Source organism: Motacilla alba, chromosome 7 (genome assembly GCF_015832195.1).
Source record: "Motacilla alba alba isolate MOTALB_02 chromosome 7, Motacilla_alba_V1.0_pri, whole genome shotgun sequence".
In the NCBI taxonomy this organism is placed as follows: domain Eukaryota; kingdom Metazoa; phylum Chordata; class Aves; order Passeriformes; family Motacillidae; genus Motacilla; species Motacilla alba.
In genome coordinates, this window is record NC_052022.1 from 19,439,703 (window position 1) to 19,461,078 (window position 21,376).

General features: G+C 37.7%; 1 protein-coding gene across 1 annotated transcript in view; it reads left to right on the top strand.

The window, feature by feature from the left end:
• LOC119703437 (collagen alpha-1(XXVIII) chain-like) overlaps nucleotides 1-21,376 on the top strand; it is a 33,375-nt gene that overhangs the window by 9,868 nt on the left and 2,131 nt on the right. Inside the window, exons 12-32 of the mRNA XM_038143356.1 lie at nucleotides 222-290; nucleotides 2,064-2,132; nucleotides 4,338-4,406; nucleotides 4,840-4,908; nucleotides 4,991-5,059; nucleotides 6,229-6,297; nucleotides 7,505-7,576; nucleotides 8,178-8,246; nucleotides 8,893-8,964; nucleotides 9,855-9,923; nucleotides 10,365-10,433; nucleotides 12,168-12,236; nucleotides 13,641-13,709; nucleotides 14,160-14,228; nucleotides 15,609-15,677; nucleotides 16,387-16,455; nucleotides 17,266-17,346; nucleotides 18,350-18,385; nucleotides 19,502-19,538; nucleotides 19,667-20,224; nucleotides 20,869-21,110. Coding sequence (XP_037999284.1) covers nucleotides 222-290; nucleotides 2,064-2,132; nucleotides 4,338-4,406; nucleotides 4,840-4,908; nucleotides 4,991-5,059; nucleotides 6,229-6,297; nucleotides 7,505-7,576; nucleotides 8,178-8,246; nucleotides 8,893-8,964; nucleotides 9,855-9,923; nucleotides 10,365-10,433; nucleotides 12,168-12,236; nucleotides 13,641-13,709; nucleotides 14,160-14,228; nucleotides 15,609-15,677; nucleotides 16,387-16,455; nucleotides 17,266-17,346; nucleotides 18,350-18,385; nucleotides 19,502-19,538; nucleotides 19,667-20,224; nucleotides 20,869-21,110 — 2,064 coding nt within the window. The remainder of the gene's footprint in view (nucleotides 1-221; nucleotides 291-2,063; nucleotides 2,133-4,337; nucleotides 4,407-4,839; nucleotides 4,909-4,990; nucleotides 5,060-6,228; nucleotides 6,298-7,504; nucleotides 7,577-8,177; nucleotides 8,247-8,892; nucleotides 8,965-9,854; nucleotides 9,924-10,364; nucleotides 10,434-12,167; nucleotides 12,237-13,640; nucleotides 13,710-14,159; nucleotides 14,229-15,608; nucleotides 15,678-16,386; nucleotides 16,456-17,265; nucleotides 17,347-18,349; nucleotides 18,386-19,501; nucleotides 19,539-19,666; nucleotides 20,225-20,868; nucleotides 21,111-21,376) is intronic.

Genomic DNA, 21,376 nt, shown 5'->3' on the forward strand with positions numbered 1-21,376 from the left:
TCTTCTCTCAAATGCAGAACTGACCTCTCCCCTAAGCTGTGAAACTGCCCCAGTTCAATGCCTGCTGGGCCTTGTGTGGTGTATGACTCTGAGGACACTCAGATTTTCTCTGCTGTTCCTGTATTCTCCTACATCTAATATTTTAAGCACAGAATGCCTGATGAGTTGTTATATGCTGCACACGTAAAAAAGGCGTATTCAAAGTACATCTTTCTTTGAAGGGTGACACTGGTTTGACAGGAAGACCGGGCCCTGCTGGCCCACCTGGAGTTGGTGAGCCAGGATTCATGGTATGTCTGGTTTTTCATTTGGTGAGAGGAAAGCAAAAATTCTCAATGCTTCCCCATAAAAATGGGGAAGATTTAGCACATATAAAAATGTGTGCTAAATTATGCCATCTTTTTTCTTTCTTCTACCATTTCTCAGTCTTATACATATTACGTTGTCTGACTCTCTCTTCCCTCAATAAACTGGAAATATTTCCAATTTTTTAACTTTTCTAATTATCATATCTCCAAAATGGGTACGAAAATAAAACATCTGATGCAAAACCACACAAATATATAAACAAATCTGTCACCTGATAGATTTAATAGCATCAAATCCCTATGTAAGTACTTTGAAGTTGACTGCTTTTCTGTATCACTAGAACATTAACATCAGCATGGCTTTGAGGAGGAGACTTTCAGAATTTATAGCAGGTTTAGCTCTGAAGTCTCTCTCTGCTTTTCCTTCCCTTCCTTTTCCTGGCAGTTGTAAATTCCATCTCTCTGTGGTAATTCAGAAAACCAGCATGTCAATTTTATGGTCCTTTTTTTCTAAATATCAGGCAGCACCTTTTGCTGAGCTATTTACAAGACAGCAGACTTAAATTAATTTCTCTTCACCTGGATAAAAGATTCCTAGTGCAACCAGAAGGGACATTTTGTTCAGTTTTTTTCACAAGTACCTTTTCTCCATTGTCAAGGCAAAATTTGGAGTAAATATTTCAAAAGAAGTGCTCCCATGAAAAAGAGAATCATCGTTTGGTAGGTGAACTGACTGATTTCAAACCTGCTTGAAAATACACTACTAAAGAGCAGTGATTTCCTGCTGAAGAGCCCAAGGTGAAGTGCCCAAGGAGATGAGCATTACAAATAAGGCTGGTGGTGGCAGTCAGTCCAAGCAGGGCAGTGCAGTAACACTTCCAGAGTCTCTTCACTAACACCACAGAGCAAAGACCCACTCTGTGGGGGAAGAGGTGCCTATGATGTCAGTATTTCCTGGCCAAAAAAATATTGCTATAAAAAGAGATTTTGATTTTTAAAAAATATTCTAAATATGCTTCTTTTATTTATTTTAAAGTTTATTTGCTTCAAAAGAAGTTCCTTTTAATGGCTTGAGTCCAAATATCTATACCTCAGTAATGATTCTAAAGCTCTGTGCAGAAGGAGAAGCATATTTAGGCTATGCAGAGACAAATCTACCAGCATTCTGTGATGCATGTATAACCCCAAGCAATAAATCTGAGGAAAAAAACTCAAAAAACAGATGCACGAAAACACTGTGTAGCAGACTCAATATGCACAGGTGTTGGACATTTGGTTTTGGGTTTTTTTTTGTTATTTGCCCCTTGTGCTTCTATCAGACCTTTTTGAAAACAGGGAAGGGCATGTTATTTCTCTCTTTGCCAAATCTTTCTACAGCTATGTCTCTTTCAGCATTACTCCGTGTGGGCTTTAATCTGGTTCTGTCTCTTATGATTATACGGATACATTAATATGGATTAGCAAGAATTTGTAACATGGAAATTCAGGGAGTGAAGATTTCCAAAATGTAAGGAATAGAAATTTCGTCTATATAATCTGTGATTCCTTAGTAACCTGAAGGGTATTTTTACTGCTACAGGCCAGAATGCTCATCACTTATTCACTGAGAATGCTGTGTTACTGTATTATTTGTAACACGTTATAACTACACCAACATCTGAAGGCATGCTTATAACACACAATGACATAGAATGCACTGCTGTTCATCTGAGTGATTAATACATATTCTAGGTCATTTTAAACTTATGTTAACAGGGGCCTCAAGGACCACAAGGTGCTCAAGGAGAAAGAGGTTCACCAGGAGAAGGGCTTCCAGGAGCAAAGGTACAACAGCCAAAGGCTTCTAAGACCGGAGCAGCACCATTAAATGAGTGCATGCCAAAACAAGTCCATAGAAGGGACAGAAATCTGAGAAAGTACCTTGTAAATTAATATTAACATTTTCAATCAAACAATCCAATGAATTTTGATGGAATTCACTTGGTGCAAACATGACTTGTAGGCATAGCTAACCTTTGGGGCCTGTAAAGCCAATATTTAATTTACCTGATGCTTGATTTGTGGGATCTAAGCCTGGAATGAATTCCATAATTTTAAAACAGCCTCAAGCATTTGACTTTAAATAAAATACCATTAAAAGGTTCCTAGATGAAAAATTTAGCATTTTGTTGTTGGGGTTTTTTTCTTAATCCTTATATAGAGATCTTTGCTGTCACTATAAAGACAGGCTTCTAAGCTTCTTACATACCTCAGCCATTGGCTTATGCATTTTAGCAGAAGACTGAATTCAGTTTGTTGGAAAAGAAAGGTGCTGTTAGTAATTTACAGAGCCAGTGGCAGTAATGAGAGTTGTAGTTGTACCTACATAGATGGACTTTCTAGAAGATTCTTTTGCTGCCCACTGAGAACCAGTTCCTAGGCTGAGTTGTTGCTTTGGCCTTTGGTTACAATAACAAAGTGACACAGATTGTACATGAACTAAATGAGCAACTAAACAGTTTTCCCATTTTTATGCAAGCATCAATTCTGCTTGAGAAACAATTTTTAAAAAATGGTTTCACAGATGCAGAGCCCAACTGAAAATCAGATTTTCTCTGAGAGTAGCCCTTTACGAAAAATCTTAGGATTTCTGCTTAGCACAATACTGTTGTCAGCCAGGTTGAAATTTAACTGCTGCTAGTAACATAATATCTTCAAACATCCAGTGTATTTTATGATGATGAATTATAAAAATTATTTAACATCATTGTTGATGGCCTGTATCTGCTTAGCAGATCTCATGAAAGAAAACTAACAAAAATACAACTTGAGGAAAATGCATTTCAAAATCACTCAATTGCCACTGAAATACCAATTCATGTGGGAAGAAACACTACAATAATTAAAACACAGCAACAGGGCACTGTGGGAACAAGTAGAGATGAACACATAATCCAACCAAAGCTATTAAGCAGTTGAGATGGATAGGCAGAATAAAATAATCAAAGTGAAATTCTGTCAGCATTATTGGAACTCTTCATTCTATAAAAAAATGCACTACTTTTTATTGCCAAGTCTGACCTGGAGCCAAGCATGTATCAACATAGTCCATATGTATCTCTAATCCAATCTATGGCTGCCAAGCATGTCAGTTCTTTGGTTTTAAACACATTTTAAACAGGTGATTTGTTAATCTAAGCAAATTTTACAGTTGTTTTCTTCATGACTTTTTACTACAAGCTCATAGTTTAGTAAAAAGGATAATGAAGGCAGATGTTCTAAATCATCAAGAGTAAAGAATGTTATTTTAAACACAAATTCTCATAAGAAATTTCTGTCATAGTTAAAATTATGGAATTGGTTACTAAGGATAGCAAACATCTGTCTGGGGCATAATTTTGTTGTCTTGGGTGATTTTTTTACAATTTATTCAAGCTAGCATCTGCCTCTACATGTTTTTTTAAGAGAAGTATAGGAAAGCACAATATTTGTACCTTTTTTAGTAACTGGCACTTTCCCCAAGACCACTGTTTTGTAAATGAACATTTAGAAAGACAATGACATTTACAAATAGACTTCTATAACAATACAGTCAACCTGGTCATCATTCTGGCAAATGCTTAGTGGGAGCCAGATCCTCATTACCCCACTTCAATGAGATTAACCCACACATTAATGAGATAAACCCATGAAAAAAAATAAGCAGAATTCAGTTTTCAGTTAGTCTCAATACTCAGCCCTGCAGGCATTTAAATCAGTTGTGGTTTGGCCATTGATTTGAGAGGAAGCAGAACAGGACCTTAAGTAATTGAGGTGAGCAGAAAGATAAAAAAGAAGCTTGTTCAGCTCTTTCATCAGCAATTTCAAATTGCAGGGCAAACTCTTTTGAAAAGATAATCTCTTTGGTATCCTGGAACACAGATCCAGGAGCAGTTTTCTGGTTCTTTTCATTTTGGTTTTCATTACGACAGAGAAAACACTGTCTCTAGTTACTTCAGAGAGAACAGCTGTGTGTCTCCACAGTTAAGAACTGATTATTTTTTCATGTAGGGAGATCGTGGCTTTGATGGACCAAAAGGCCCTCGTGGACTTCCAGGCATCAGCATAAAAGGTGAAAAGGTGAGCAATAAATACACCAAGGGATTAATGGAGTGCAAATAAGTATAATACAGGCAATACTGGGTTGATACTCACTACGGAAGGTACAATGAGGCAAAGAACCCACAAAAGACACTGGATAATGTGGTATTCAGTTGAGATTTATGCCCAATAAATTCTCCCAACCCATTTTAACATCTCCTCGTATTAAAATAGAGGATGTTAGAAAAAGCATCTGATTCTGTGCGAAAGTTAAGGTTTAAAAAGGGAAAAAGAGACTAGAGGTTGTTTGCAACTGAACCAGTGGGGAATAAATGCATGTGTGAAAGATAAAAGGTCAGATCCCCAGCTTTACTGACTTCAAAAGAAGTCAACAAGTACTGACTACCATGGGAGTTGTCCCAGATTGTTTCTGTATCTTTGCACAACTAAGCAACTGTACTTTGTTTGCCAGGGTGAGTGTGGTCCCCCTGGTTTACCGGGATTAGTTGGATTACCTGGAATTGGAATTCAGGGAGAAAAGGTACAATTTTCCCCTCACCCCACACTTGTATAGTAACAGAGACTATTTTATTTTTTAATAATTACTTAACTACTCTTCTCAGGGAGTGGAGGGCCCAAAAGGACCACCTGGCTCTAGAGGGCCACCAGGACAGGGGATACCTGGACCAAAGGTTAGGGAATTTTCTGAAGTAAAAGCTAATGTGCTGTTTTTATCATTATGTTTCATGATCAAGAAATGGTCTGTCTCTATAATTATTTACATCAAACTGGATTGCTGAACACCACTCTAAGTATTGACACAGATGCAGGAAAATATTTTCTTTATTGATATTATAAACCATACAGCAGATCCTACTCCACTGAAAAGCCTTGGAAAACTAATGCCATGGCTACTTATTTAGGTTTTTGCTTGACTCACACAGAAGCTTTCAGATACCACATAGCAGACAGCGAGCTGCACTTTGCCTGATACACTTCCATTGCAAGGGCTGTCTGCCTTGAACTTGTGGTTTCTCCATGGCACATGGAGGTGCAGTAAACCTGTTACAAAAACTAGTTGCTCTTAAAAGAGAGGACCATCCCAATTTCCATATCATCTTTTGTTCTCACTGTGCTGTTTCCATTCCAGAAAAATACATACACAGATACATTAGAGACTGACTGCCTTCCTTGCAACTTCTGCTACCTATTGTCTCCCCTGAATTTGTGTATCTACTGCATCTAGACATTAAAAATGGTCCACGGTGCAAGGAAGACTACTTTTTCAGAAGAAAATCTCTCAGAATAATTTAGCTTTAACTGATTCACAAAATACAGAACTGTTAATGAAAGACATCACCCTAGAGGTGTTTGGAATGGAGATTTAAAGTAATTTCCTGAAAGATGAGACAAAAGTTCTGAAAGACTGAAGGCTATTAAAGCATGGTATAAAGGAACTAGAGGTGTAAGTGGGTCAAGTGTCCATGACAAGTAAAGAACTTTTCAGAATCAAGTATCACCTCTTCCACTTTAAATGACTGTGCAGGGATATGATTACCATTGCTAAAAAGTAAAAAATAGAATTGTCTTTGGATGTCATATATGCTCCTGAAATATCAGCTCTTTGGCAGGAAAGATTCCCGGGGACATACAAGTGTAGATTTACAGCATTAATAATTTCCACTAACAGCTCTTTGGTGACAGCTCAAAACATGTGGCAAATTGCCAATCTTTGTGACCAAGGGTTTAACACTCCTTACTACTGACGATATTACAATAACATTTCTTAAAATTTAAGCAATGAAACATATGCTTTTATATTTTTCATAATAATGCTTTTAAAAACTAATATCTACTTAAGGGTGAACAAGGCTTGCCAGGAGAGACTGGAGTGCCAGGAGAAAGAGGTATTGGAGAACCTGGTTCTAAGGTACATTGTTAATAGAGGAATTATTTAATCTATTTATTCATTTGGTTATAAATTTGTATTTCCTGAGTATGCTTTCTGAAGCCACATAAAAATAGCTGTAGAAATAAATTTTAGGTTCTTAGTATTTTGAATTTTTAACACAGACTTTCAATAAGCTCCAGATATGGCAGCATTTTAAATACCCCTGTTCTGTAAAAAATATTAACATTTATGGTGACTGGAAATTTCCACCTGCCTGGCTCACGTTCAAGTCATGATTACACACATCTCACTTGCAACTCTGTGCAGAAAACCATCCAGAATATTAAACAACTGCCAGAACTTGCAGCCAGCCCCAAGTGTAAGCTACACTGTAGCCAGAGAGGTGAAAAAAAGCCCTGAGCAGTGGTTATTGTGCTGCTCCTTCCCTTTCCACACAGAATCCGGTGGAAACAGAGCAGCTACATCCTCACACCTTCATAAACAGAGAAACAAGATGTGCTGGGGGACAGAAAGAACAGCTGAGTTGCTAAGAGGAGAGCAAGCTGTAACCAGATTATCTTAGTGCTGAAGTGCCCAAGATGGTAACCAGTCCCTATGCCATTAACAGCTAGATTAACATAGAATAGGGGAATTGATGAAAAAGTACTTTTGTGACAGTGGAAAGGGACAAGGCTGTCCTGGTTTTGCTCTTGTTTGTTAGGGATTTGTGGCAAGGGCTGGAAAAGAAAATAAATTATTCAATTTCTCTCTTTAATTTCACAAAATACAGTGATGCTGATTGAACCCATTTGACCCCAAATTCATCTAAAACCAGGTCAGGCTCCTGAATCTTATACAATAGGGCCATGATAATTCCACTGACATTAATTGATTTGCATTGATATTCATCAGCAAGATGTCAGTCATTGTGTCACAGTCAGTTATATGATATTTCCTTCAAATGCTGCCCCTTATTGAAATGATGGCATTATTTTTTAAGAATAAACTGAATCATTAACAGCTAATCATTTTAATTGTATAGATAAAATGCACACTTCAAAACAATCACATAGGATAGTACCAAGTAACGATAACTGTCTTTATAAAAAAAGACAAGACTTCATATGCATAAATGTCTTCTGCAAATATATTTAAAGTTAAAAAAATAAATAGATTTCCTTAATTCAGAGAAGGAATAGTACTAAGTCTGCATTTAAAAGAAGAACTTACTTTTTACTGATGTCAGGGTGATCCAGGGCCTTCAGGACTGGCAGGTCTGCCTGGTCTTCCAGGAGAAGATGGAGCCCCTGGACAAAAGGTTGGTTCATCTCTCTCTGCAGTCTATCTGCTTCACCCCAAACATTGCTACTCTTCTCCCTGTGCTGACACCCAAACCTAGAAGAGAGAGTGTTCATGGACAAGGGGAAAATGAACCCATTTTTTACTACATATTTTTCAGCCAAAAAAAAAATCTCTTTTGAATATACTTTTTTAGGAAAAACTTCACTTTTTCTAATTTTTTGGGGTGGGGCATTGCCTTATCTTGTTTTCTCTTTGTGTAATTCATTAAATGCCTTGCAACTCAGGGGGGAAACCACTAAAATGGCTATGGGCAAGCTTTCATGGCCTTCTGACCATGTTTTTTCCTAGATTCAGAAACTCCATTATTTAAAGTTATATACTCAGTGTTCAGCTGTCACTAAGGAAATGTGCTGCTTCTCACATTCCACATGGAGTTGTACGGTGCTTGCTTCTGAATATGGGAAAAAGCCCCTGGACACATCTGACATCAGTGGGAGTTTTGCCATTGACTCTGAAAGGTCTATGGTTTTCATGAACTTATTCAAGGGAATACCAAGTTTGTCTTGCACCATGTCCATGCAGTGCTCTGAAACACCCCTTTGATTTTTCTATTCAAGGGTGAACCAGGGTTGCCTGGTCTTCGAGGTCCTGAAGGTGCTCCAGGGATTGGAATACAGGGGGAAAAGGTGAGGATTTCTTACTAAAGGTGTCACTCAAAATTGGAACGTTCCAGGAATAGGTTTGTCAAAGACTTCTCTTTTTATTGTCCAATTTAAGTAACAAAAAACTATTATTCAGGACTCATAGTTGCTTCATTTTTGTTGTAATTATTACAGCCCAGTAATCTGCTTGAACAGCAGTTTTCCCTTTAGAATTTTACAATAGTCTTAGCTTTTCTTGGTGATCAATTGATTTGCCCTATTTGCCTTCAAATTAAAAATAAACCCAAACAAGTACTAGCAACTGGATTATATTTTCCTGATTTGATTATTTTTCTTAAGTATCTTTTTAATGTAATTACTTAACTTGCTTTTCAGCTGCAATTATTCAATCTTTAAGATTCCTTTTGGCTTTTCTTTTTCTCACAGTATTCTGTGGTAAACTGATTTATTTAATTTTGGATGAAATCTATGTCATTTTAATTGTGCAGCTCCAACACTGGACTATTCCTGAGCAGAATTAACTGACTTGCCAGTGAAGGCAATAGGAACAGCTCATGTGCACCACCTACAAATAGAAGTTTGCTATCTTTCACTGACATTTACAATTGATTTCAGTTAACTCATTCTTAAATTATTTGACATGTGTGACATGTCTTTTCCATTTTTGTAGGGAGATCAAGGACAGAGAGGAATACGTGGATTAACAGGACCAACAGGAATGCCTGGACCTGTTGGAGCTAAAGTGAGTTTATTTCTAGGTTATATGTGTAAAATATTCTCCCAAAGCTGTACATTGTTCCAGATCTCAGAAACTGTTCTAAACTGTTCTAAAATGAACTCGCTTCATAAAAAAATAATTTCAAAAAAGTTCAGCAAAGGCTTCTCTTAGCAAGAATCACCATGATCCCTACAAACAACTAGCAGTGTTTTTAAAAAACCTTTGCATTTACCATATTGCTTCCCTGTTGGTTTGGAAAAAGTAAAGCTATATACTGGTATTTTTATACTGAAATATTGAGAAGATAGTATGGTGTATGGCATATAAATACATGACAGGACTTTATTTTCCCTTACACTGACTCATGGCTGATATTCTTTTATGGATTTGGAGTTTCTGTTAAAATGCTCAGTACTTACGGAAAGTTAGAGAAGAGCTACTCCAGGTTTCTCCTCCAGTTTCTTATTCTTTCGCTATTTATACACACAAGAGTATTTCCACAAAAAAAAGGAAAAACAGGTTAAAAAGTGCTCTGAAAAAGAAATTTTTTAAAATCTACTCTAACAGAAATGTATAAATGTAAAAATGCTTAGGTATAAAAAGTATACCTATACAGCTGGGCAGGGAGTCTTGAGCACTGTATGTGGTGGACCAAGTCTTGAATACACTAAGAAAGGGACTTCTAAAAACATGTTGGTTTAGTGAATGAGAAGAATCTCATTTCCATGGAGAATATTGTTGTTATAAGTTCTCCAAATAGTTAGATTGATCTCTGCATAGAATAGCTTATTAGAAATTCTAACAGAATTTTCATGGAATTAAATGTAAGTTGTTGCATAAATGTTTTCTCTATGTGATAGTCATGCTCACTTTCAGAAAAATCCATTGTTTTTTCTCTCCTACCTTCACTGCAGGGGGAGCCTGGTGCACCAGGACGTCTTGGAATGCCAGGCCCTCCTGGAAGATCTGTGCCTGGACCAAAGGTACCATCCACATTCCATCTCCTAGTGCTTAGAAACCCAGGGTGAAAACTGAAGTAGGCTATGTTAATGTTTGTGTAAACAATTCTAGCCTTATGAGGTCAACTAAAAATTCTTCTTTCCCATGAACAGAGTTGTGGATTGCATCCAGTCTAGTTACCACTGTGCCTGGTATTAATTGTATGGCAGCTTAAGGTGTGGCCTACCTTTGTTCATTTCTTTATTCTGAATAACTTTGGATATCAAAGCACATTTGTTTGTTCTTTGTATTTTTTTCCGATTTATTCTTTCATTTTTATTTATGCTTTTGGTGTTTAATGTTTGCAATAGCAATAAATAAAATGAGCTGTTATGTTCATTATATATGAATTTGTGTATAAGAAACCCACAGTCTGTGGTGTTTATTAAGATATGTAACCAGAGGATTTATTTTCTTCATTGCAGGGTGACGTTGGGTTACCTGGTCTTGCTGGACCAATTGGAGAACCAGGTTTTGGGCTTCCTGGGCCAAAGGTACTCCTAAATTGTTAAACTGATTTCAGATACAACCGTAAAATAAGGCAGGAGGATTTCAGTGAAGGAGCAACAAACCTTCTAGGACAGCCACAGTGTTCCACTGAAATGTTCCACAGTTCATGTGTGTGTCCTATAACTCTGGCAGAGTATAAGAATTTGCAGAGCTGGAAAACCAAGGATGGTCAGCCCTCCAGGTCTGTAACTGTAACCTTTCATATGGCAGAGAACCAGGAGAAGAAAGACTGTTTCCAACTGATGAGAGTGAATTTAGAGAGAACACCCCATTAACCCTGCTTACAACAGCCCACATGTTAATTAGCAAGCAGCTGATTTTTCTCAGCCAGGCTCCTTTGCTTCATTCATCGCTTCAGGGTTAACTTCATATCACTCATAACACGGGGTTATAGTGTAAGAAGAACATGGATATGTAGCTAATCTCTAATGGCTTCCGTCTACCACTGCCTCAGTGGTACCTAGATTCAACTTTCATAAGCCACTCTTCATTCCAGGAAAGATTTTGTCTGGAGACCAACAAACTCAGGACATATAAACCTGTGTTTCTCCAAATATACTGGATCCTGCCTGCCCCTCCCCCACCTGTTTTTCTTAGTGAGTTTGACAGTACTTTTAAAAACATCCCTAATCCCTTGTTCTCAGGGTGAATCGAACAGATTAACAGAAGCATGAGAAACATGCGACAATCTGACAATCTCTATCTTTTTTTGATCAGTCAGTGGTTTTCAAGATTTTTACATTTATTTTCATCAGGAGATTATGCTGATGGAATCACATAATTTTCTGGTATAGTCCAGTCAATTCAGAGAACTTCATGTTGTCCCATTTCTGGGATCTAACAGGAATTAATCAACTGGAAGCACATCCTTTGCTCAGAGTTGCAAGTCTATCTCCCTCTGCCTTGAGGCCCCCAAAGCTCTTTCAACTGGGCAAAACTGCATGTTTCTGTGACTACATTCTTCACTTTTTGCTGTCCTTGTCAGCATTAGTGGTTCTGCTTTTGCTTAGTTCTTAGACATACAACCATACAGGATAAAGCCATAGAGGATAAAGCTTTTTACAGTTTAATTTTTTAAAGTTATTTTTGCATGGGACTTTTCTTGCCACCGTTTTAAATGCCCATATTTTGGGTAGCTACAGGAACAAGTGCAATCTTGGTCATCCATTCTATAGCAACTGAGCAATTCACTGCACCCCCCAGTGTGGCTGGGAAGGTCAAGGTCCTCTGAATTTTCTTGGTAAATCAGTTCCCGAGACACTCCAGCTGTCTGGATCCATGAAAGGAGCTTAGTTGTACATTTCCCATAGGAAGATCCTGTTATACTCAAAAGGTTTAATGAGGTTCCAGAGCATTACAGGAAAATAGAATTCTAGAACAAATTATGATAAATATATAAGAAATACATAAAAATATGAGAGATGCAAGTAAAGTAATTTCTTCTTATATGTAGGCCACAAATGACAACAGACAGAGGTCTTGAAAAATGTTAAAATTAGTGACTCAGGAGTGTAAATCATGAGCACTATTAAATGTCACGGGTTTAGTCCAGGATTAAATAAACCTAAAATAATAATTCACATAGTAAAATACATTAGCCAGCTAGAGAGATAAAATCAAATTACAGTATATTTGCCAAGTAAGTTTCACTTTCATGGATAATTTCCTGCTAGCAATTGTCTTGGCATTCACTCAGCTGTTTCTTCTGCCTTCATCAGGGTGACCAAGGCCTTCCAGGACCCCCTGGGCCCTTTGGGCAAAAAGGAGATGGTTATCCCGGCCCACCTGTAAGTTTATAGATTTTTCTTTTATTGGGAAGAAATAAGTGCTACACCTAAGGGATTATCCTACATGTCTGAAATGCTAGGAAAGATTTGCTGGTCTAAAAGCCTAAAAAGCCTAAAACTCCTCAAATGTGGAAATGCACTTCAACACATAATAAAATGAAATCTCTGAAATAGCACAAGATCACTCCTGTCCTCTTCTCTTGATTACACCCTGCAACATATTCCAAGTGGGTTCTTTTTGCCAAAGTATCACTGATGTTTCAATCAGTTCCCTCAAAATCTTCCTTCAGGGTCCTGTCTTCTGCCCAACCATACAAAATTTATTCCCAAACAGGAAAATATAATCTAGCTAAGCAGCTGGATCCATATACATCCCAGAACCACTAAAAAAGCAACTGGTGTGCAAAGAACCACAGAATCACAGAATAATGAGGTTGGGAGAGACCTCTAAGATCATCAAGTCCAACCTATGCCCCAACACCTCAACTAGACTATAGCACCAAGTGCCATGTCTAGTCTTTTTTAAACACATCCAGAGACGGTGATTCTACCACCTCTCTGGGAAGAGAATTCCAGTATTTTATTATTCTTTCGGTGAAAAATCTTTTCCTAATATCCAATCTGTACCTTCCCTGACGTAGCTTGAGACTGTGTCCTTGTGTTCTGTCATGTGCTGCCCGGTGGAAGAGACCAACCCCCACCTGTCTACAACGTCCCTCCAGGAAGCTGTAGAGAGCAATAAGGTCACCTCTAAGCAACAATAAGGTCACCTCTAAGCAAGAGCCAGAACTAATCTTTACAGAGGCCTTTATTGGTAGATATAACCAATCCCTGCAAAAAGGATGCAAAGAGAAAAGGCTCCTTCTCCCTTCCCTGCACATGTGTGCAAGGCAGACCTCACATATCCAGTCTGCTGATCAGCGTGCTCCACCAGCCCTGGCAGTTACCTGCCTGTGCAGTGAGGAAGTCTCAGAAAGATTGCTAGCTACAGGCAGGGAATTTGGACCACACATACTTGTATTTGCCTATGCTAAAGACAACAGCAAAAGTGCTTGCATTTGCCACACTGAGGAACCAAATATCAACATGGAAATTGGAAACTGATTTATAATACTTTCTGATATTTTTGTGCAACCCAATGAAGAACTGATTCTGCAACTGCCTCTCCAGATTAGACTCCTCTACCTTCAAACACATTCAAGCCCCAGCATGACATGCAACACACATGTAAATACCACTGACACTACTTCTGGCATATCAGAGTGAAGTTTAACCAGTTGTAGATCACAGTGATCCTGTTAAGAGACAATATAGTTAAGATACTACCATGAAAATATTAACAAAGGCATGTAGTCAAGGTAGCTGTAAATTAAATTTATATTTTGTCTGTGCACACAATTTCAGGGCTTGCCAGGCCTCCCTGGGATTCCCGGTGAACAAGGCCCCGATGGAGTTGGACTACCAGGACCTAAGGTACAGGCTTCAAGTTCTAGAAAAGCAAATGCTTGTGTATACTCTACTTCATAGAGATACAATTCCTATCTACAGGTCATAGTCAGAATACCTATTTAATCCAGCTTTAACTTTCTTCTCAGTATATAAAAGGTAGATCGTTTTAGTTTAGGTTTGCCGGGGTTTTTTTGGTTTGGAGAATCTGGAATTCATTTTATAATATGGGAATTGTAATTCTGTGTAACTGTGCATAATGGACTTGAATACGTTTAGACCTCCGGACACTGTTTATCCCCAATAACTTCCTTTCCCTGCCAGTGACATCCTTGGGTTAGCATTGTTTGGACTTGCACAGTGCAGCTCAATAGTTATCTTCTCTTTGTCCCATTTGGTTGTAACAGATGCTTGGAGTTCTAGAGATACATTAAGCTTTGGTATTCACTACTTATTTCCTAAAGTATTGGCTTTCAGGGTGATCCTGGTAGTAGAGGACCAGTTGGCCCTGCCGGTCCCCCAGGAAAAGGCTTGCCAGGACCAAAAGTAAGAGATTTAAACTATTATGTCTCTCTTTGTCTAATTTCTAAAATGGGAGGAAAAGTATACTATAAAAATGTGTGATTATGTATACACATCTGCATGTTTTCTGTCTTCACTGGAAACAACTAATCTAACAAATAATCTTTATTTTGTAGAAAATCAAAAAAATTTCTTGTGACTAGCCATAAACCATAGCCTCCTTGTGGCTGCATATGATAAATGATAAGGTGATAACCTTGCAGTGAAGATCAGTGACAAAACATTTAGCTCCTGCAGACATTAGCTGCAACTGAGTGGCAAAAATTTCTTCAGGCCTAGCATTGCCCAGAATTAAGGGCCGGGCAAGCACTGAGTATGTCTTGCCTACACTATACTACTATACAGCTGATAGGCACTACTGTTGAGTTCTTCTGAGATTAATTCCTCTTTTTTATTGTATAAATCAAATAATCATCTAATAGCCAGTATGAGGATTGATCCCTTCCAAAAAAAGATTATTTTTGTAATTATTTTGTAACCATGACAAAGGCCTGAAAATAACTGTAACTATAAAAAGCAATTTTCACTGGGAAACGTCCCAAATTGAAAACTCTTATGCTCCTACAGCTGTTTTAGAAGTCTATTGAATAAAAAAGAAATTGTTTGAATGTAAATATAAAGGAACTCAACAATGTCAAATGCAAAGATTATGCAACATAATAAAGAGTTACCTGCACACTGTGACTTACTGGTCGCTGAGATACAGTTCCCATTGGCAGGAAGGCGGGTCCAGAGAAAAGCAGTGGTGAAGCACCTTCTCAGGCAGCACTAGTACCAAGAAACAGCATGTCCATGGGATCCTCACAAATGAGGAAGTTGAGAATTTCATTCAGGGTTACTAGAATAGCAGTATAGACATAAAATTAATATGTACTATGTGGGTTTTGATTGCTTCCTGTGAGTAACATGGAATGGGAACATTTTTTCTAGAGTTATTGAAAATTAGCTTATAAATTAGCAACAAGTGTTTATTTGCAATGCCACATAAGTATGTGTATGTATAGGTCTTACTGTGTAATGGTGGTAAAAGATAAAAAACCAATAATAATCTTCTCTTAAATTTTAAATCCGTCCCCAATGTGGCATCAATAAAATCCATCCTTCAACGCAGCATATACCTCTATCAGCAAGGTGATTCATGTTCACTAAGTATTAAGCCAAGTGACTCCTTCAAAGTATAAACTGGATTATTAAAATCTGATAAAGGCCAAAGAGAGCCTTTCTCAGCTAGAGCAATCTTATTCCCACTACTTATAAAAGACATGGTTGAGGGTAGAGGAAGGACAAGAAATTACACAGTGGTATAACAATTTATTGTGTATCTTTACTATGAACATTCTCTAGGGAACCATAGGACGCCCAGGGCCACCTGGCTCTCCAGGACCTCCTGGTGAAGGTGTCCAAGGAACTAAGGTAAAAAGACTCAGTGTCTTCAATATTTAACCTGTGCTGAGTGGTCAATCTGACCACCACCAAGTTAAGAAGATTTCACATTGTTTCTTACATGAAGTGAGCCTCAGGCTAGAAAATGAGAAGGATAATGTGAGCACCTGCAAAGTATGTTCTGTCTACTGCTCCAAACTAGCCCAAGCATGTGTGTGTTGAGGGAAGAAGAATGAACTTTTATCAGTTAAAGATACCTTTACAAAATTAAAAGTACCATTCCCTCCTCCTCAACTCTCATGCCCACAGAAACAGTCTGAATTAATTATGTTTACTACCACTGTATTCAGTAGAGAAAAAGCCTCCATCCTGAATGTGAGTACTATTAATTTTTCCTTGTAATATGCACTTTTCCCCAAAGCATCAGTCAGATGAGACAGACTCAAAAGATAGAAATAAGAAAAGCAAAATGAGAAGAAATAAAATGAGATGGAAAGAGGGGAAAATTTAAATTGCAATCAAATTAAAATTAAATCAAATAATGATCATATGGGTTTTCAATACTGTGTATCTTTATACTGAAGAAGTACTTGAGAAATAGAAGTTAGCCACTAATTGTCTCCAGTGCCTCAAGATCATTGTTAAAATGCAGTTTTAAAAACTTTCACTTTGAATATTTTAAATTACTGTGTGATGAATGATTACAAAGGGTTAATATCACTACCTGGATTATCATTAGGGGGAACAAGGTATTCGAGGAATGCCAGGACCACGAGGCCCCCCTGGAGATGGGCTTCTGGGAGAGAAGGTATGATATCTGAATCAGAGATAATAGTGAGATAATGCCCTAGATGGAAGCCAACACACTCCAAATGATCTTTTACAGTCAGTTTCTTATTGAAGGCATGTGAATTCTGTGTAAAAGGAGCCCCAGACACCAGAAGATTATATGATTCTTAGAAGTTGCATTGTTATTAGGAGTTCTATTATTCTTTTATTATTAAATAAATGTTAGATTTAATATCACTTTCTTTCACCTATCTGCTATGCAAAATTTTGTAACTAAATAAGTGTTAAGAAAAAGAGAACGGTGGGTTGGAATCAGTTTTTAGATGTGATCACAGTGGCTCAGAAAGGCTGTACTAAGTCCCATAGTCTACTAAAAATCAAACCAAGATACTCTAATACATCTGTTTGCTATGCCAAACACCTTTTCTGAGCCAAAAGGTTTCTCAGAGTGATATTTCCTTTATTCATTCTAATGACACCCTTGGATTTCTTTTCTATTTCTCTAGTGTTATCTTATTTTAATAAGGCACAGATAATAATTTCCATCATGCAATAGCCCATGAAACCTCTCAGTCTGCATGTAGTTGGTTGAGATGCTTCATTGTTCAAACCACTTCAGGTATTTTTTCCCATAAAAATCCTTAGCCAATACTACAAGTTATTAATGAAATTCACAAAGTACCAATTTATTTGAATGATCTCTAACAAAGATTTCTAACTCATGTCACAATCTTAACGTGCATTCAACAAAGGCTATGAGAGAGAAATTTGAAAAGTGTAAAAAAAACTGACTTACAATTTCTGTCTGCTTACCACCATGGTTTTAAAGGGAGATCGAGGAGCTACAGGTGACAAAGGGAAAAAAGGAGAAAAAGGTGATGTGGGTGACCCTGGTTTATCTGGAGAACCTGTGAGTAACTCAGGTTTATCACAGATGTTTTCGTAAACCACTTAGAAACAAAGCTGGGTTGTGTGTTCTTTCTCTTTAATTACATATAATCTGAAACCTTTAAGAAACTGAAACTATTAAAAACTTTAAAAGCACAAAGAAGACATTTACTTGCTTAATACCCCACTTCCCACATGGATGTGGTTTCTTCCTTAAGGCAGTTGTCATGGTTTAACCCCAACCATCAACTAAATACTACACAGCCACTTGATCCTCTACCCCCCCAACACTGATGTGATGGGGAGGAAAATCAGAAAAAAAAAAAAGTAAAAATAACCTAAACAAGCAGAAGACTCATGGATGGATATAAACCAGTCTAATAATTGAACTGAAGATAATCATAGTCATAATCATAAAAAAGCCAGGTGAAGCCCAATAAGATTGCTCACCAACCACCCTCTGATGGATGCCCAGCCCACCCCCGAGCAGTGATCGGCCAACTCCCCCAGTTTCTGCGCTGAGTGTGCCCTCCCATGCTGTGGAATATCCCTTTGGCCTGGCCGGCTCAGCTGGCTAGGCCATGCTCCCCCAGCTCCTTGCACAGCTTCTCACTGATAGAGCATGGGAAACGGAAAAGTCCTTGACTATGGGTAAGCACCACTTAGCAACAACCAAAACAACAGTGTGTTATCAACATGATTCCCATAATAAATCCAAAACACAGCACTGAACCAGCTACCAAGCAAATGAACTCTATCCCAGCCAAAACCAGGACAGCAGTGAAAGACAACTGACAATCAGTGACCCAGTGGGAGACTTGAGGTCATCCACTTCCCATAAACCACCTTAGGAGGTTCCAGGTACTACATGCACAAGGCAGTGCACGTGCACCAGAAGCACACATTTTCTAGTATAACTTTCTATTGGAAAAATATTATTCTAATAATGGTATTGATGAAGTTGTATTCTGAATTACAATGTTACTATCTAATTGCAATAGCTTAATTAGCAATCACTGTTACAGGGCAAAACTGGACCAAAGGGAGACCAAGGCCTAACAGTAAGCAAATTCCATTATTTAAATCCCATTACAGCAAGATATAAACAACACTATCAGATGAAACATAGCCCTTTAATTATTTTGGAAAGAGCCTTCTGATTAGAAGCCACCTCAGCAATAATATAGAAAGAAACTTACTCAAAGATTTCTGATTTTTTCTTATCTACTTTATGCTGAAATGGAATTAAAAGTTCCTGGCGACTTTAGGTATTTTTCTGCTATATGTTCTTTTATAGCTAGTGTTAGAACACCCAGGTGAGTACTTGCTGCAGGAAGGTTTTTTTTACAAGTATTTAAGAGTATAAAGAGCAAAGATCTTCAAAGTTGTCATGGTCTATCATGCTATGAACTTATTTATATTTCTGCTAAGCCTGTACCACATTTGAGTCAAATTCAGTAAAGTATGTCAGTGAGTATATAAATATTACTACAGTTTACAATGAAAGCTGAGAAGCAGTAGCAAAAGGGTGTATTTCAAAGACTGACCAAATGCCAGATGAGTCCTGTCATGCACTTCAAAATATATAACAAATGATTGCTCTGAGAAACACTTTATTCACATGTCACAGAGTCTATCATTGCTCTGAATAGACAGCTCTGAAGGCAGCAGTTTTGGGGTTTTGTGCTGATGAAGGCTGGGTGATAGTGGGCCAGGTACATCAGGGCTGACAACTCCCATTCTGTATTGGTGCTCTGGCGTATGTCAGCTCACTACAAGCAATCCTACGCTTCCTAAAGTTGGGTCTATTTCTCTGTTCCCAGAACATTTTAAAGGGATATCATATTATTCAGATGCTAAAATATTTATGCCTTTCATTTTTAATGAGAATCAATTAATCACAAAACATTTTTTAAAATAACAGGAGTTAATTGTTTTAGATAGAGATGTTAATGTGTTGTCAAGTTATTGATTCTTGTATGCATATGTGAAATAGTTTGTTGTAACATGTGGAACTCATTCCCAAGGAGATGTTTGAAAGTCAAACAGTAAGATTTTTCTAAGTCACTGTAGGACACAAATATAAATTATTAAAAAAATCTTTGTTATTGTCAATATTATAGCTCATTTGAGAGAGGCAAATTGTAAAATATTTTAATTTTTTTTTTCACATCCAGAGAGAAGATATAATTAAATTAATTAAAGAGATATGTGGTAAGGACTCAGGAAATCTTTATGTTCAAATTTTATATTTCCTTCATTACATTTGCATTCTTCTCTTTTCCTAAAGCATGCCAAATCAAGTCATTGTGATCTGGGTTTCTTTTATTTTTCCTTTGTAGGTTGCAGTATTAAATGTAAGGAAATTCCTATGGAGCTTGTATTTGTGATTGACAGCTCTGAGAGTGTGGGACCAGAAAATTTTGAGATTATCAAAGACTTTGTAACTGCTTTAGTAGACAGAGTAACTGTAGGCAGAAATGCTACCAGAATTGGCCTTGTGTTATACAGTTTAGAAGTTCGGCTAGAGTTCGGTCTCAACAAGTATCCAACCCGCCAGGATGTTAAGAGAGCAATTAGAAAAATGCAATACATGGGAGAAGGCACTTACACAGGAACTGCTATCCGCAAAGCAACCCAAGAAGGATTTTCCGGTGCTCGAGCAGGGGTGAGGAAAGTAGCTATTGTGCTAACAGATGGCCAAACAGACAAGAGAGAAGCTGTAAAACTCGATCTTGTTGTTCGAGAGGCCCATGCAGCAAACATCGAAATGTATGCGATAGGAATCGTAAATACTTCAGATCCAACACAGGCTGAGTTTGTGCGTGAACTAAATCTGATTGCTTCAGACCCAGATGAAGAACACATGTATCTCATTGATGACTTTAACACCCTCTCAGGTGCGTTCACTGACGTTTTATTCTGCCTTGTATCGGATGCTTCTCACAAGGGGGCAGAGTGGGAGAGAAGCATTATCTTTGTGGATATGTTTTGATGCTGCAAAGTAATAGGGATCTAGAGATACAGATCCTCTTTGTTTATGGTGTCACATTATGGGGCAACATGCCAATGGGGGAACGTCAGTCACCCAGTCTAGGAAAACAGCTGCTTAAACAAGTTTTCTAAGATGACTAAGTGCTCATGCACTGAAAATCTGACTGTAAATCAGAATGTAACCCATTGTTGTAAATGCTACTTGTTCACTCCTCTGGGGAAATAACTGGTTTTCATGTGGTTATCCACAAGAGCAAGATAAGCAGTTATTTTCCCATTACCGACTAGTAGTTGTTACTAAGCTTAGATGAACACCCTTACCTAAGATCACTGTATCTTCTACCATGTAGAGGACTTACATGGTGGCAAATTTGTGACCAAAAAGTCCATACTCCAGAGAATCTGGAATAATCTTCTTAGATGCATGTAAACAATCTGAAGGAGTTCTGGATTACATGTCTATTAGTGACATATATAAGTAATCCAAATTTTAACAGTACATTGAATTTCTCAGTATGATAAGTTTTCTACTTTTTTTTTTTTTTAACAGCTCTGGAGTCCAAATTAGTCAATCAATTTTGTGAAGATGAACATGGCACCTTAGTATACAACCATAATGAAAATGGTGCAAGTATAAGTGGGCGATCCTTCCATTCAGTATCTCCAAGTTCTTTACATTACATACTTCAGAAGAACAATGTTAATAGACAATCACTTTCAGCACAGACACTTAGAGTATCGACAGCAGAAAGTCCTCTGAGTCTTGGCCATCTCCTTCAACCATCAGCTCCGGTATGAAAATTCAGCAGGCTTTAATGAGCAGAAGTTTAAAGTATATATCTTTCTGTGCCACCTAACATAATTTGTACCATTTCCCTTAATTTTCTGCACGACAGGTACTTTAACTTGGTATGCTCAGAGCTGGTTGTTCTGAGTAAAAGCTCTGATGTCACATGCAGGCAATTAACTAATACCTATATCTTATTCCTGATACTGTTACAAGGATTCCTTTGTTCAATACAGTCATATTTGTGTCACAGTGTGAATCATAACAATAT